The following is a 14,725-nucleotide window of genomic DNA, read 5'->3' as shown; positions in this document are numbered from 1 at the left end:
TACGGTTCGTCCTATCTCACGTTAGGGGGCGCTGTGGAGCAGTTTGGCCACGCCCACTTTCGATTAAATTAGAATCACGCGATTTCACACGGGGGACAGCTTTCGGTGAAGTTTGGTGAGTTTTTGAATATGTTAAGGCCTCCAAATTTGCGATTTCGGGCGGAAAGGAATAATAATAATAATAATAATAATAATAATAATAATAATAATAATAATAATAAGAAGAAGAAGAATTCCCTGAAATACAATAGGCCTTCGCAGCGCTGTCGCTGCTCGGGCCTAATAATAAGAATTCCACGAAATACAATAGGCCTTCGCAGCGCTGTCGCTGCTCGGGCCTAATTAAAACATTTTGTTTTAATGGGCTTGATGTTGTGAGAAGGGATCACAATTGTCAGAAAGTAAAGTTGTGCGTTGATTAAAAGGATATTTTACAGAAAGATTCTAAGACACTGTGTTTTATATTTTTATTGCAACATCCATGGATGACAGGATTAATAGAGGTTAAAACTTCGATTCTACTTTAGTCCACTTGGTGGCGGTAGTGCTCCAAAACGTTGTTTGGCAAAGAAAGTGTTGCCAGATATACAAAAATTATAGCGTATATACAATAGCTATAGGGTCTATAGATATATGATAAATATATATATTTAAAGCCCAAATACCCCAGAGTTTTGGCATTCCCGTGCACCGAAAACAAAAACTGGCTCACGTGAACACCCACATATCATCAGTCTGAGCTGACCCGCCAGACAACGCGCAACACCGCCTCTTCTCCTAAACACCTGTCAAAACACCCCCCTCTCTCTCTCTCACACACACACACACACACACACAACGATACAGCGCATCATCACTCCGTTTATGAGATGTAAGACAGTTTCGGTCAAAATACGATCATTTTAAAACGACAAGACGACGTGTCGTCATTTCCTATCTGGCAACCTGTAGACGCAAACAGGAAATGCGTCATTAAAGTAAATGGCGGGTAAAGTGTGACACGAAGATTTTCCCTTTGAGCAGTAAGACGCTGCTTCCGTATTATCTTTCTAGAAACCTAACCAAATTGCCAGTAATTAGACGTCGGTAATGGCATCGAAAAGAGGCGCTCTCATTGTTCTGGAGGGAGTGGACAGGGCCGGGAAAACGACGCAGTGCAAGAAACTGGTTCAAGCCTTGCAGCAAGTCGGCCGCCCGGCGGAGATGATGAGGTTCCCCGGTGAGGCCTTTTAGGGTTTTCCTCGTTCAGGTGTTTTGGTCAACCTCGGGCTTTTATGGAAGCCACGTGGTGTATTATTGTTGTGGTTTTGAAAGCTTGGCTGAGCGCGGCAGCGGTACGTCAACAAGGCCGCCATGTTGGGAAGGTCAAGAAAAAAGTCATACAAGGTGCAGGTTTACCACGATCAAAAACGGTTCAGGTTTTAATATTTCACACACTATATTTCACATACTATTTACCTGGTGTAAGAACATACTTTTTGGTTTCCAGTGACTTAGAAACTTAGTGTTTAGGCATCAAACCACCAAAATGCTGTAAAACTTTCAGTGTCTTGCTCACACTTGAAAAACTACTTGAATCAGACAAAATAATTTATATAAACCAGGAAACTGTACGAACATTTTGCCACGAAATTTGCTCAACTATATTTATAATAAATTATTTAAAAAATTTGTATATAACTTGAATGTGTTATTGTAAGTCTGTTTTCTCTCTACTTTTTTGCATTAAAATAGTAATAGACGTTTGAATAAAATGTTATCAATAGAGTAATACTATCCAGTTCACATTATACTACTATCATAACCAACACAATAGAGTTATGAATGGACTAATTTTTAAACATATTAATAATTTAAAGAAGAACAAATATTTTAGCCGTTAGACATTACTAAAAATCATTAGTTGTTTTTTCCAAAGGACTGAATGACTCAACCTCTACGCCATCCAGATGTGACAGATGTGGACACTTTGGTCGAGGTCCTCCAGACAGGATGAGGTGGAGGTGGTACATGTGGGGCTGCAGATGATCTGAAAAGCAGAATAACTTCCCTGTTAAAGAACAGAAGGCAGACACTGACTGGACATGAAGACCAATAGACAGGAGGGACAAAAAAAACCAAGCATGACAGCAATAATGATCCTCTCCTCCACAAGTTCATCTTTAATGAACCCAAACAAAAGCTTTATATGTAAGTTGTATAACCACAGTTAAGTGTTTCATATTCTAAAGAATGAATACAAAATTGTGATACTCTGATCATATACTTGTATGTGGGTAATGGCAAATAAACAAACTAGTTCAGTTTTTTGTTAGCAAACCACAATTAAAACCAGTTGGTCCTTCTCCTACCTGTGTATCAAATCTTCTGAAGATTTAATTACAGTCACAGAAATGTTTGTGCAACTGCAACGCAACGTGGTAAAAAGTCCATTTCTCCAGTGAATGACAGCTGTTACCACTGCCAATATGGCATTATGCCATCCATGGTTTCGCCTTGACGTGACGTCTCTGTGTTCGTCCAGACAGGACCACAACAATTGGACAGCTGATCAGCGCCTACCTGGAGAAGAAAAGTGATTTGGAGGACCACACGGTGCACCTGCTGTTCTCTGCAAACCGCTGGGAACTGGTGTAAGACTCGCCCTTTTAACACATACGGACACACTGCAGTGTTAAACTTACTGTACACATGAAGAAAGTGGGATTAAAAGATGTGAAAGTAGAGCTTTGTGTGTATTTAACCACATGAGCTCCTGACTGGAAAATCTGCACATGGACAGCAGTACTCTAATAATATTCTGTTTAGGACCTTACACATAGGAATACACTCTTATGTGAACATTTTAACTCAAATTACTTTCTGTTAAGTAATCTATATTAGTACTAAGGTATAAGGAGTATGTATTCAGATTTTAGTTACATTATATAATCACTGATATACCCTATTAGCTATTTTCACAGAATTTAGTTCCCCACCGAAGTTTGTAACATCCTGTCTTATGAAGCATGTGCCAGATCTGGTTAGCACAAACCAGCCTGGAAATCGTAGCGAAAAAAATAGGACAATGATTAATATTTCACAAGCTGTACAGTAACAGACTTGATTACGTGCTGTTTCAAAGTTTAAACTTTCGTGTTTATCATCCTAAACTACCGCATTTTCCACACTATAGGGCGCACTGGAGTATAAGGCGCATTAAGCGAAACAAAACAGCCCCGTCTTTTTGGAGAATACTGCAACAACGTAAACGTCAAGTATAAACGCTTACACCATGCGGTCCGCGTGCCGTGCACAGAGCCCACAAAGCACGACTATAACTGAGTCTTAATGCTGTAAGCGGTGCGGCTTTGTAGTTTAATAAAGTCGTACTAAAACATTACGACTTCTTACATATATAAGGTGCTCCAGATTATAAGGCGCACTGTCATTTTTGGAGAAAATTAAAGGCTTTTAAGTGCGCCTTATAGTCCGGAGAATACAGTATAATTGACATTCTTATCTAAACTTATCTAACAACCAGATGAGCAGTCATGTATAACATGAGATTGATCATTTAATCTTCTTGTCAGCCCAAGCTAAAAGCAAATAAAACCCTTTAATATGTCAAAATCTTTGGGCCTCTAGAAACATGTGCTGCAAAAGTTGACATTTTCATTTCATACCACCTTTGACATCAGTGTATTGATTATTTTTTAGCCCATTACCAACAATATCATTTGAAAACGTTTAGAACTTGTCACCGAATGTAAATTATTTCTGGAATAAACTGGGCTAAGACTAGCTCTGTGACAGACTTGAGTAATGCTCTTGACAGGTTAAGACCTCATGTTTACACACAGGCCTTCAATGAAGAAGAAGCTGGAGCAGGGCATCACTTTGGTCGTGGATAGGTATGCCTTCTCTGGAGCTGCTTTCACCAGCGCTAAACCTGTGAGCTTTATTTATTTTTCACATCAACCTTTGCATTTGTTTTATTAACCTTTTCACATGAGTTTCAAGAGTTTTATTTCTTTCTTGCCGTCTTTAGGGTTTCTGTATCGACTGGTGCAAGAAACCCGACGTGGGACTGCCAAAGCCCGACCTCGTTATGTTCCTGCAGCTGAGCCCAGTCGAGGCTACACTGAGAGGCCAGTTTGGAAATGAGCGATACGAAACCAGCGATTTCCAAAAGTCAGTTCAACAGAAGTTCGAACAGCTGATGAAGGATCCTTCGGTCAACTGGAAGGTACGAGTTTAACCGCTAAGGCACTGGGTTTTAAGGTCATTAAAAAGGACAGCCTGGTCATTTTTGAGGTGTGTCAAATAATTATAAATAGTGAGTACCTTATCAGATGTGAACTCAATCTTAGAGAACAGAGTAATGAAGAAAAGAAACAGTCCACCCAAGACCCGCTTCACACCTGGTATTTAAATCTCTCTTTAGCTATATGACTGCTTGCAAATAGAGCTAAATACAGGTGTAAACTGCTCTAGGGATATGTTAGCACTGCAGGTAAAAATGGCCCAAATCTCTCTTATTTATTTATTTATGACAGTCTGAACGTCTCAAATCTGACCCAGGTCCCTTTCATTTGTGGTCCTAAATCAAATACATGTTTTTCAAAGCAACTGCAGTCAAACAGTCCTGTCACGTTTCATTTGAGTTTTACATCATTGAAGTAGGGGTATGCATGATGATATTATTGATAACAATGTTGGTATCTGGCTGTATTGATACTAGAGTGATGAGATTAGTGCTTGAGTTCGTTTCTCTCAATACGTCACTCCTGTTCCAGAAGACCATTCACACTGGAGTCTGATGGAGATTGTATTTAAATTAGAATGTGAACAACCACGCATCTCAGCAAAAATCAGAACTGAGCAGTAAGAACAATATCAGGCTATGGCTAGCTAAACCAGTACCTGTTTTCTAATGCAACTCTTCCCCAGAAGGTGTCCTACTGGTGTGAAAGAGAACTACAGGAGCTAATATTAAATCTCTATACTTTTACACGACAATTTGTTAGTATGTCGCCGTTTTCTCAACCAAATGATGTCTGTGTTACTACGCTAATATAGATGTCTTGAGGCTGCTGAATGTACAAATCTGCTGGGAGTTGAGTAAACCTTTGGACAGATGAGGCACGCTGATCAGGCGGACTGATACATTCAGCAGCCTCAGGACACACAAATGTTGTTTGGTTGAGAAAACCGCAACAAACAAATGATTAGCCTCACTCTCAGGTGGACTTTTTCCTTTCTCTTCATTATTCCATTCTCTGACTGGTTTCACAGATAATAAAGTACTCACTATTCATAGCTACTTGACAGAACATCACTTCAGAAATAATCAGACTATCTTTTAAAGGATACAATATTAAATACCTAACAAGTGTCTGATTTCAGGTAATTGATGCCTCGCAGAGTATTGAGGATGTTCACGACAACATCAGAACTCACACCCTTAATACCATCAACACAGCAGAAAACACACCACTTGGAGAGCTTTGGAAGTCAGAGTGAAACTAACAAATATACAACTTGTGTACACCCCCCCCTTTGCCCAACTCATTTTTTTAAACCTTTAGTAAAGGAGATATAATATAACATGTAAACAGTTGTCAAATAATCTTCTTTTATTTTTAGTTTTGAAACTTCTTACATGTCTATTGTTTTATGATTTGTCTATGTTGTTTTGATTAAATAAATAATTTTTTGACTAGTGTACATGTTTTAAACTTGGCAAGGATACTTTGCATCAAAGACTAATACAACTTGCCTTATGATTTGACTTGGTTTCTTTACAAGCTGTTAGAGACTTCGGTTGTTATTATTAGTGACAAACTGCGTAAGCCTTCGGCGTCATAGAGTCTATTCAACATAAAACCATTATGGCAATTTCACTTACGGGGTTGGGGAAAGGCACCGTATCACTTCAGCATAAACATTTAAAGTGTTAAGACTCAAATGGAAAAACAAATATGTGAAGATGTGCATACAGAATTCATCCTGAGCTCCTGCTACAGCTTCCGTTGGGCAGTCTCCATGTTGGGACTCAAAGAGCATTCAGGGGCTGATGAGACGAATGATGTGCAACACACACACCGACGGCCCCGCTGGAGTTGGACTGGCTCACGAGGTCTCCAATAAATGTTCATCCCCTCAGGTTTCCCTTCCGATTCAGAGACGACGAAGAGATTTCTGCTCGCTGCTGAGAACCGTAAATCGTAGTTCATTAAATTCCTCACAAGGAAAGGATCTCAAACTCCTCATCTTCTGAATCAAAGAAACGCCCCAGTCTGTCTGAATCTGAGAAGTCTGCAAAGGAAATAATAATTTTTCATTAACAGGATTTGTGGAATATTAAAAAATAAACCTGCTGTTTATTTACCAGGAGTAAGGTTAAGTGCATCAACGCTGACCATGTGGGCAGGTTGACTGTCTACCAACTCAAACATGGGCAGCCCTCCTTTCTTGCAGGTCAGCTACGAACATTTTGTCACGTGTGAATAAATATTTTAAAAATGCTGCTTCATTCAGACGGATCAGAACAGTGCCGAGGGACTTACCCTTCTTATGCGCATACACCAGTCGTCAAACTCATCTTCTGTTCTGCAGAAAAAACCCTGCAGAAATCAGGAAAATCAAAGTTACGCTGAACTTTTCAGCTTTCTCCCATCCTGTTTAAAGAAATAGTTTGGTCTTTCTGAAGAAGGATTCTGCTTTAAAGCTGTAAATAACATCTTACCTGTTGTAGATAGCTTCGTAAAGCTCAGTTTGGGGACATAAGAGTTTAAGTCTGACAAGACTGATGAGCTAGTCAGAATGCAGCTATGACCAAAGTGAAAAGAAACTGTCAGAAAACAGCTTCAGTTCAAATTAAATCACTATTTGATAAACATTTAGATCATTGTCAATTTTGCAGTACCTGGTTATTTACATAGAATTCTATGATTATTTACAACTGTAAACAACAACACGGCATCCAAGGTCCAGCAGGATTTTCATTATTGTTTGTCATGCAAAACTGACAACAGTGTTCAGGTTTTAATAATATTTACATGAACAGCAGTGAAATTTCAAAGATTGGTGTTGTTTGAGAAGGACATAATCTGGAAATTGACAGCGATGTAAAAGTTTATAAAGCAGCGTATGCATGAACTGCTATGACATTTTGGAGCTTGGAGTTTTAAGACGGCAGCGATCTACTTTGGTCTTAGCTGTGTTTCCCACCAGCTGTTAGCTCGTCAGTCCTGTAATACTTAACCCATTTCTTCACACTGAAGTCACTCAAAAAGCTGTCTACAACAGGTAAGATATTAATTATTTACGACTTTACCAGAGAGCCCCAGTTCAACAGAACACTTTCCACATAGTTAAAGATAATAAAATCCAGCCTGGCTGTCCTACCACTGCGATGGAGGGGTCCAGTTCACAGATGTGCATGCGGCAAGGTGGGTGCTGACAATGGTATGTCTCATCTGGGACCTGACTGTCCTCGCATGGCTCCACCGCAGGCTGGGTGGTGTGTGGGTCTAAATAGATCAGCTCCTCTCCTGGAGGGACAGACATGTTCAGAACCAAAATGGTCTCTTGAACTGGTTAGAAACAAGATCGCCATACATAGCTGAACAGGACATACCAACATAACCAATGAAGTAATGGGCACTGTTGGGTTTCCCTCCAATGACACCCAGGGACTGAGGCAGCATGAAGCATTGCTGTGGAAAGAAATTAAAAGATTTAGCTCTTCTAGTTTGTGGGTAATTTTTCCTCAGCATGTTTAAGTCTTTTGGATTTCTTGAAGCAAAATGACCAGCATCAGTAAACTGACATGTCTGTGCAAACATTCTCATTGTGTTTCAGTAGCTCCTGAAATTGTTTTATGCAGGCAGATTTAAAGCAAGCCTATTTGTGTTAAACAATAAAGCTTAAAGTTCAAGTACAATCCAATATGTTTTGTTTTTTTTTTGGTCAAAAGTTGCTAAGACAGTCATTCAGATGTGACAACTGTTCCCTCGAACAGCTTCCTATACAACGGCTTTAGTTAAATAAAAGAAAAAAACAAGAACAGCAAACAACTGTGACATCTTTCCAGTACACTTAAAATAACAAAATGAATGTGCTCACATAGTCTGTCATAGAGCTAGTCTTAGACCTTTTATCCTTTTGAAAATAAGCACAATTTTCTGTTTATGTTTGTTGTAATGTAGATAAGCACTCCTTCCCTGAGTTTATTTGACACGTTTTTCACATTAAAACAAAACAAAACCTGGAAGCTCTTAAGGTTTTAAGACACTGGGAGGTTTCTCACCTTGAGGGTGTCGATGTAGGCCTCATTTATATCACTCAGGCCCAGCCTGAGGGGGATGAGCAGGACCAGCGGTTTCCAGAGGACCGTCTCCTCCTCAGCCAGGGCGCACGCTCCCTCCAGGCAGCCGTTAAGCTCCCCGGCTCCCTCTGCTTCTCCACATGGCTCAGAGAAGTCCAGCCACGGCATGCAAAGACGCTCTGCAGAGACAAAGAGGAAATACACAGAATTACTCGCACTCCTCAGTTCAGTTTGTGGTCTAGGTAAAAAAAAATAACAACAGTTAAAGTTACAAATGAATGTGTTATTAGGTTACAATTCTGTTGGAATAAAACAAACCTGAATACATATAAATACAATATTTAGCTTATAAATCTGTTGACACATTGAACACTGAAATACTAAAACTGACTAGGATACAAAGATCTGATCCTGAATACTTTCCTACTTGTCTTCCCTCAGTCATTGTCTGTAATAGAAGGAGAACTGGTTTAAAAATGTGCAAACAATCTAAGCAAAGTCCAACATTTACAGTGGTGTGCCAGACACAGAGGGACACCTAAAGAGCGTCTGCTAACAGAAAACAAGTCAAACGTTGAGCTGCGACATGTCTGCACTCACTGATCTCCTCGATGATCACAGTGTTGTCCATGGCCACGTGCACAACTAATCTGCTCCACGTGTCAAACACCGCTAGCTTCCTGAAAATGAGACAACAAATGAAAAGGACACTTATTAAAACTTCCTTAGATGCAAAACTTTGTGTTCCCATAAAATGTCAAAGCAGATTATTAATACCGTACTGTAATTTAGCTTTTAGGTTTAGCTAAACTTTTCTGTTAATATAAATAAGCTATTTAGGTTGGGCAGTTTTTAGTTTCAACAGTTGCAAATTAACTGAAAAACTAAAGCCAAAGAAATACTGTAATGTTAAACTGCAGCCATGAACAGCAACACCATGTTTTGATGAGGGAGACAAAAATCTATTTGGACTGTAACGGTACTAAGAAAAAAACAAACACACAAAAAACAACGCAATATTATGGTACCAAAGGAAGCAAAAACAATAAAGTGCCAGGTAATGAGGAAGTAAATATTATGCAACTTAAAATATATTTTAAAATGCCTGAGCAAAAATAAAATTAGTGATTTCACATCCAAATGTGTGGATTATCTGTACTTTGTATCCTTTAAGTGACTGTAAAAAGTCAAACATTATATTATCATTATTTAAATGTTTTTATCTTGTTGTTAAATTATTATTCTTGCAGGTTCTGACTTTCAAAAATTTTGTGTGCTGACAATAAGGAGATTATATTTGACGTTGAGGATTGCCACTCTGCCCCTCCTTATAAAAAAGAAATAAGAGTTGCTTAAACACATCTGCCATCGGTTGTTAGAGTGATAGTTTACCCTGCCCCATGCATCTGTGCATCATTCTTTCAAAAAAAATTGTTACCCCTAATTTTCAAATACTGTATTTTTGCAAGCGATTTCAAAACTGAGTGGTTTATTTTGATGTCAGCCTTGCTAACACAAGCGAGCTACATCACAAGTCAGTGTAAATTAAATCCTTACCAACCGGGACGTCTGTTCAGCATTAAAGGTCCCCTGACAAATACCCCAACATACGCTACATGTTTTAAAATAAAATGGAATAAAGTTGTTTTTACACCGAAAAATCTCCCAAATTGCTCCAAAATGTCACCAATTAACTTCATTTTTAAAAACATAAATAAATCTTCCAGGTAAGAATTTCCCCTGTTTTCCCATTCCTGGCCAACACACTGACCAAAAGACAGAAACAATAATTAGCATCATTTGCAAGAAATATAAATAATTTCACGTATTTGTGTAGAATTCTGGATTTTTCCATTCTTACTTTAGAACCTGGGCGACTGTGTTTGGTCCATACCACTGTCCGATTGGCTTTCCCTCTCCGACTCCCATTTGGGCTGCAGCATTCATGAGGAACACTTTAGTTTTATTCAAACTCCTGAGCGATCCTGTCATATAACTGGGAAGGTCTGACGCTTGCTACTTACCGATTTGATGGATGGAATAATAACTGTCTTTTTTGTCAATGAAGGCGTTGAGAATACTGATGTACTCTTCTCTTTGTTTCTGGCCTTTGGCCCATCTCCACTCTGACAACAAAAAGCCAGTTGTCTCGTCTGACTAAAACAAGTTCTGCTTGGTACAGACTAATCCACTGAAAATTAGCAATGCACACACGCACCACAGAGATAAAATATAGGTTCTATTTTGTACAAAACAAAAATCTTACCTCTGCCCAAGTGCTTACACACCAAGGCCTCTCCTAGGATCATCTGGCCGCACCGTAACATGCACCCCCATCCTGTGTCGGACGTTGGCCCAGTGCCTCCTGTAACAAATCAGGGAGTCGTTTGGGATTCTTCTTCTTCGACTAAAAGCAAAAACCTCAAGACTTTGACTTGCAAACACAGCTGTTCGGTCAACTCACCAATGGGCGGGAAGTTTTTTCTGTATGTGAACCACAGACGCGAAGTGACATCTGATAAAATCTCATCTTTCTCTGCGTTAAGAGCAGAAATCGACACTTAGAACGTCAACTTTAATGGAGGAAGTTTCGGGGTGGTCTTTGCTAAACAGATTTTAATTGACTACAATATATGTCTAAAGATTCCACCTTTAAGTGCATTGTATTCTTTCCCCAAGATCCACACAGGCTCTGAGGTCTCAGGGAAATCTTCCAACTCTCCAAAACGAAGTGTGTCGTACGTCAATGTAGCTGTAAAACAAGACCATACAGAAGTAAAAAGAAGAAAGAGCTGCTGATTATTATTACTACTGTTATTATTGTTAATGTGCTTAGCAATGGAATAATTGTAGAGGCTGAAATGACTGAAGCTATCTGGCAGAGAGATAAGATGGAGTATCCATTAGCTGCTTAAGAAGAACCCCAGTCATTTCCAGGATCAACATTTATATTTAGCAATCTTTAAAAATATATAGACTAAAAGCCTAAAAACTGTACCAAACACATTTAAAACACTAAATTTATAAGTCTTACTGTTGTCAAAGGCCAAAGGTGCCTGCTGTCAAAGGCAAAGTGTGTCTGTTTTTGCTTGTCTGCAGGATGAGCAAAATATCCCATGAACCACAGGGCAAATTTTAATCAAACTCTAGGGAGGTATTCGTTGGATGCACATCGACAACTGATTAACTTTCGGAGCCAACTCAATTCAAGATGGACGCCACAACTGACTAAGGTTAAGAAACAAAAATAGCTATAACGCAGTCAATTTCACAGACATTAAACTAAAATTTGGTGCGAGGGCAGCATATACTCTGAGCGCTACACACTGTGCAGAATATTTGATAAAACTTTGGCATAGACTCTGTCAGTGAAATATCTCATGAACAACTGGACGGATTTTCTGAAAACCTTTAGAAAGTAATCACTGGATGAAAATCTACAACAGATTAACTTGTCGGAGTCACCCCAATTTACGACGGCCACCACAGCTAATCGACATGAACACAAAGATGGCTTTAACTCTGTCAACCGTACTGAGCTAAAATCTGGTATGGTAATAGCTGAGAGTCATTCACAACATGTACTCTGAGCCCTAACAGATCATGCAACATCTCATAATATCACATGAGATCACACATACTGCCGTTTACAGGGTTTGACCAAAACAGCCATAACCCTGGCACGGACGGCATTGGAATGCTAGGCTTTTTTTATCTATTGTTGTACTTAAATAATGTCAGGAAACTTAATGTATAAACTCTATGGTGAGACAAGAGCATTCATACAATGTTGTAAATGCATTATTAAAGCATTATTGTTTGTCAAGTAGGGTCACCTATAAAAAGGTAATTTGTGTCAAACATTTTCAGCTTGGCTTGGAGGTCAAAGCAGTGACTTCAGATGTGCAACAGGTAACAATCCTGCTGTAAAAAGTCCAGTGTGTTGTGAGACATCTTTAATCTTAGTGTGTGTGCAGAGACAGACACTCCAGCTGGAAACAAAGGACTCAGAGTACACTTCCTCCTACGTAAACGCAGGCAATGCTTGTTTTGGCCCAATGGTGTCTGTTAATACACCCCAACACTGGGACTGGTGATTATTGGGGTTCGTCGATAATGTTATAAAGTTTTAAACCTTCTGTCGATGTTGCATCATCTGAACAGGCATCAGAAATCAGTGATCTGTTGATTTGGACTCAGCTTACTGCTGGGTATTCGCAAAATAAGAGGAAAATGAAATGGGAAGCCAAATCTGCTCCTCTACCTCGGTGCTAACAACATGTTAGAAACAAAAACTAATGTAATGGTCGTGAATCGGCTGGGATGCTTGTCTTAAGGCGGAACAGTGTTAATAAAAAAGCAGCTAAAGTTAAGACTCTGGGCAACTTCTTGGGGAAGAAACTCAACATGAACACATGACATTCCCACTGTTGACATTGAGACACCGTAACTTTAGTTACACGGTGACACAGCAAGCTGTCAACGCGGAGCTTTCAGCACATTTAACAGCGTTAGTTAGCTTTACTCATCACTTTAGCAAGCTAACGCCAACGAGGCTACAAAGCAATTTGGGTCTGTTTTCACCCAGCGGCAAGCTTAGCCAGAACTGTCAAGACAAAGTGGGGGGAATCATTATTATTTATTAAATGACGATGCTAAATATATTTTTAGTTAAACCATACGGTCAGATAGAGAAACAAACGTTAATTTACTATAAAATATCGCTTACCTGCATCCATCCCGACGATGTTCACCCTAACCTGTTTGTTGTTCTCTGCACTCTAATGTGCTGGACCAATCAGAAAAGAGTATCGGCAAAAGGGGTGGGAGGTTTTTATCGATATCTAATCGCATTGGGCGTAGAGACCTTATTTTGCCCAGAGCCCAATCCTGATTGGCTAGCTTGTGAGAAAAACAGATTCATGATGCGTTTTGGAAAGTTGGATAAAGTTTACAATAAAACAGAACACAGTGGATTACAATAAAATCAAAATTTTTGTTCTCGCTGTTGTTGTTAATAAATACCAGACTTGAAATCATTAAAAAATATTAAATTATTCAATTATTTTAAGCCCAGTTTAACCAGATAAAAATATCAACACATTTTGAGATAAAAAAGAAAGGGGAAAAAAAGTTATGTTATGTTACAATTGTTACATGCTATTTAACAATTACTGTAGGGTTGACTGTCTATCCTGTTCTGAAAAAAAGCTTTTTATATTTTTCTTTCTTTTCAAAACTTCAGATTTTTTTTGTATAAAACTAAAATGGAGTCATCTTCATTAAAGCAAAAGTTGATAACCTGAAGAAAAAGTTGAGTTTGTCTGAAATGAAAAGCAGTACAAGTTGATTATGTTGAATTTTGTTTTATTTTGTGCATAAAAACATAATAGCAATATGTTCATGAATAAATATTTTACTGTACGATGCATTCAATCGATTTAATGAGACACTAAACTTGACAAAAATGCAAAAAAAAGAGTACAATTTATTACAGCAGCTATGACCACTCTTAGGCACATGGCAGACTTTGTGGGGTTTCGGCTCAAGGCTGATGAGGTCTATTTCACTTTTAGATGCCGAAATCTGACTTTGGGGGACACTTAACTTTTTCCCTTATTAAGAACTTAGAAATTTTGACTTTAAAAGGGTTTTGAGGCAAAGATGAAGCACAGCTGAGAGAGATGTTCCAGATAAGGGATGCTGAGGCTAGAAATTTAAAATTCAAACAATAAAAAAATAAATAAACTGCTTTGAAGGTCAAAAGGTAAGGTAGAAAATATTGTACAGCTATAATTTTTTATGTTGGGTCAAAAGTATTTTGTTAGCATATCATGTATTAAAATAAATGTGGAATATGTCTTGTAGAAATGAATAAAAACAAACACTTTCAGATTGTTGAAGGACCATTTAATAATGATAATATTAGCTTTTCCAAATGATAAACAGTTATTGTGTTTTGTAGGGTGCTTAGTGCTAGAAGCAACATAAAAGTGAATTTATTCATGTAATAAATTATACACACAAACTGCAACTGTATCAAAGTGCTCATTGAAAACACACAACTTACATTTGAAACATTATGATACACATTAGCAACACAGTCATCTGGTCAAAACAACAAGGAATGATCTGATGCTTTAGGAACTCAACATAAAGCTTTTAATGCTTTTTATCCTTTTGAAATATCTTTTTTCTCTTGACTTGGTAAAACCAAAGCCCCCATAAATCTGTGATACCAAGGAAGTACAACTCTGCACCATTAGGAGCTAAACAAGGAAAGTTAAGACAACCCAACGTAACTAAATGTAAGTTGAGGGAGCCTTAAATATTGTCTTTTTCTTCATGGATTTGATCGCAGAACAAGAGTTTTAAAAGATTAATGACCTTTTGGGAACAGAATGACAGCAA

At 38.5% G+C, this 14,725-nt stretch overlaps 2 protein-coding genes across 3 annotated transcripts; one reads left to right on the top strand and one right to left on the bottom strand.

The window, feature by feature from the left end:
* Positions 1 to 965: 965 nt before the first annotated feature.
* On the top strand, positions 966 to 5,709 carry dtymk (deoxythymidylate kinase (thymidylate kinase)). 2 transcript variants are annotated; one of them, XM_025007838.2, is made up of 6 exons: positions 1,083 to 1,219; positions 1,919 to 2,190; positions 2,525 to 2,633; positions 3,843 to 3,933; positions 4,031 to 4,228; positions 5,389 to 5,709. In XM_025007838.2, the coding sequence occupies exons 2-6, from the start codon at positions 2,085 to 2,087 to the stop codon at positions 5,503 to 5,505; spliced, it is 621 nt and encodes a 206-aa protein (XP_024863606.1). In that variant the 5' UTR covers positions 1,083 to 1,219; positions 1,919 to 2,084; the 3' UTR covers positions 5,506 to 5,709. The 2 variants fall into 2 exon arrangements, with proteins under 2 accessions (XP_017280712.1, XP_024863606.1); XM_017425223.3 differs by lacking the exon at positions 1,919 to 2,190 and having other exon boundaries at positions 966 to 1,219.
* On the bottom strand, positions 5,604 to 13,129 carry atg4b (autophagy related 4B, cysteine peptidase). The gene is made up of 13 exons (XM_017425222.2): positions 13,044 to 13,129; positions 10,965 to 11,066; positions 10,779 to 10,850; positions 10,581 to 10,679; positions 10,339 to 10,440; positions 10,176 to 10,248; positions 8,915 to 8,994; positions 8,297 to 8,493; positions 7,625 to 7,703; positions 7,393 to 7,538; positions 6,552 to 6,608; positions 6,374 to 6,467; positions 5,604 to 6,300 (listed from the first exon to the last, which is right to left on the bottom strand). The coding sequence occupies exons 1-13, from the start codon at positions 13,051 to 13,053 to the stop codon at positions 6,227 to 6,229; spliced, it is 1,185 nt and encodes a 394-aa protein (XP_017280711.1). The 5' UTR covers positions 13,054 to 13,129; the 3' UTR covers positions 5,604 to 6,226.
* Between the last annotated feature and the right edge of the window lie 1,596 nt (positions 13,130 to 14,725).

This window comes from Kryptolebias marmoratus, linkage group LG24 (assembly GCF_001649575.2).
Source record: "Kryptolebias marmoratus isolate JLee-2015 linkage group LG24, ASM164957v2, whole genome shotgun sequence".
NCBI classification, from domain to species: domain Eukaryota; kingdom Metazoa; phylum Chordata; class Actinopteri; order Cyprinodontiformes; family Rivulidae; genus Kryptolebias; species Kryptolebias marmoratus.
Note: the sequence above shows the minus strand (reverse complement) of the source record. Positions and strands in the feature narration are given on the sequence as shown.

Excerpts from the sequence above, each read along its gene's own strand:
- dtymk (XM_017425223.3), top strand. The coding sequence starts at position 1,090 with ATGGCATCGAAAAGAGGCGCTCTCATTGTTCTGGAGGGAGTGGACAGG. Across the intron at positions 1,220-2,524 it reads GGAGATGATGAGGTTCCCCG|ACAGGACCACAACAATTGGA; the intron begins GTGAGGCCTTTT and ends GTGTTCGTCCAG. Across the intron at positions 3,934-4,030 it reads CTTTCACCAGCGCTAAACCT|GGTTTCTGTATCGACTGGTG; the intron begins GTGAGCTTTATT and ends TGCCGTCTTTAG.
- atg4b (XM_017425222.2), bottom strand. Across the intron at positions 10,851-10,964 it reads AGAATACAATGCACTTAAAG|AGAAAGATGAGATTTTATCA; the intron begins GTGGAATCTTTA and ends CTCTTAACGCAG. Across the intron at positions 6,609-7,392 it reads TGGACCCCTCCATCGCAGTG|GGTTTTTTCTGCAGAACAGA; the intron begins GTAGGACAGCCA and ends TGATTTCTGCAG.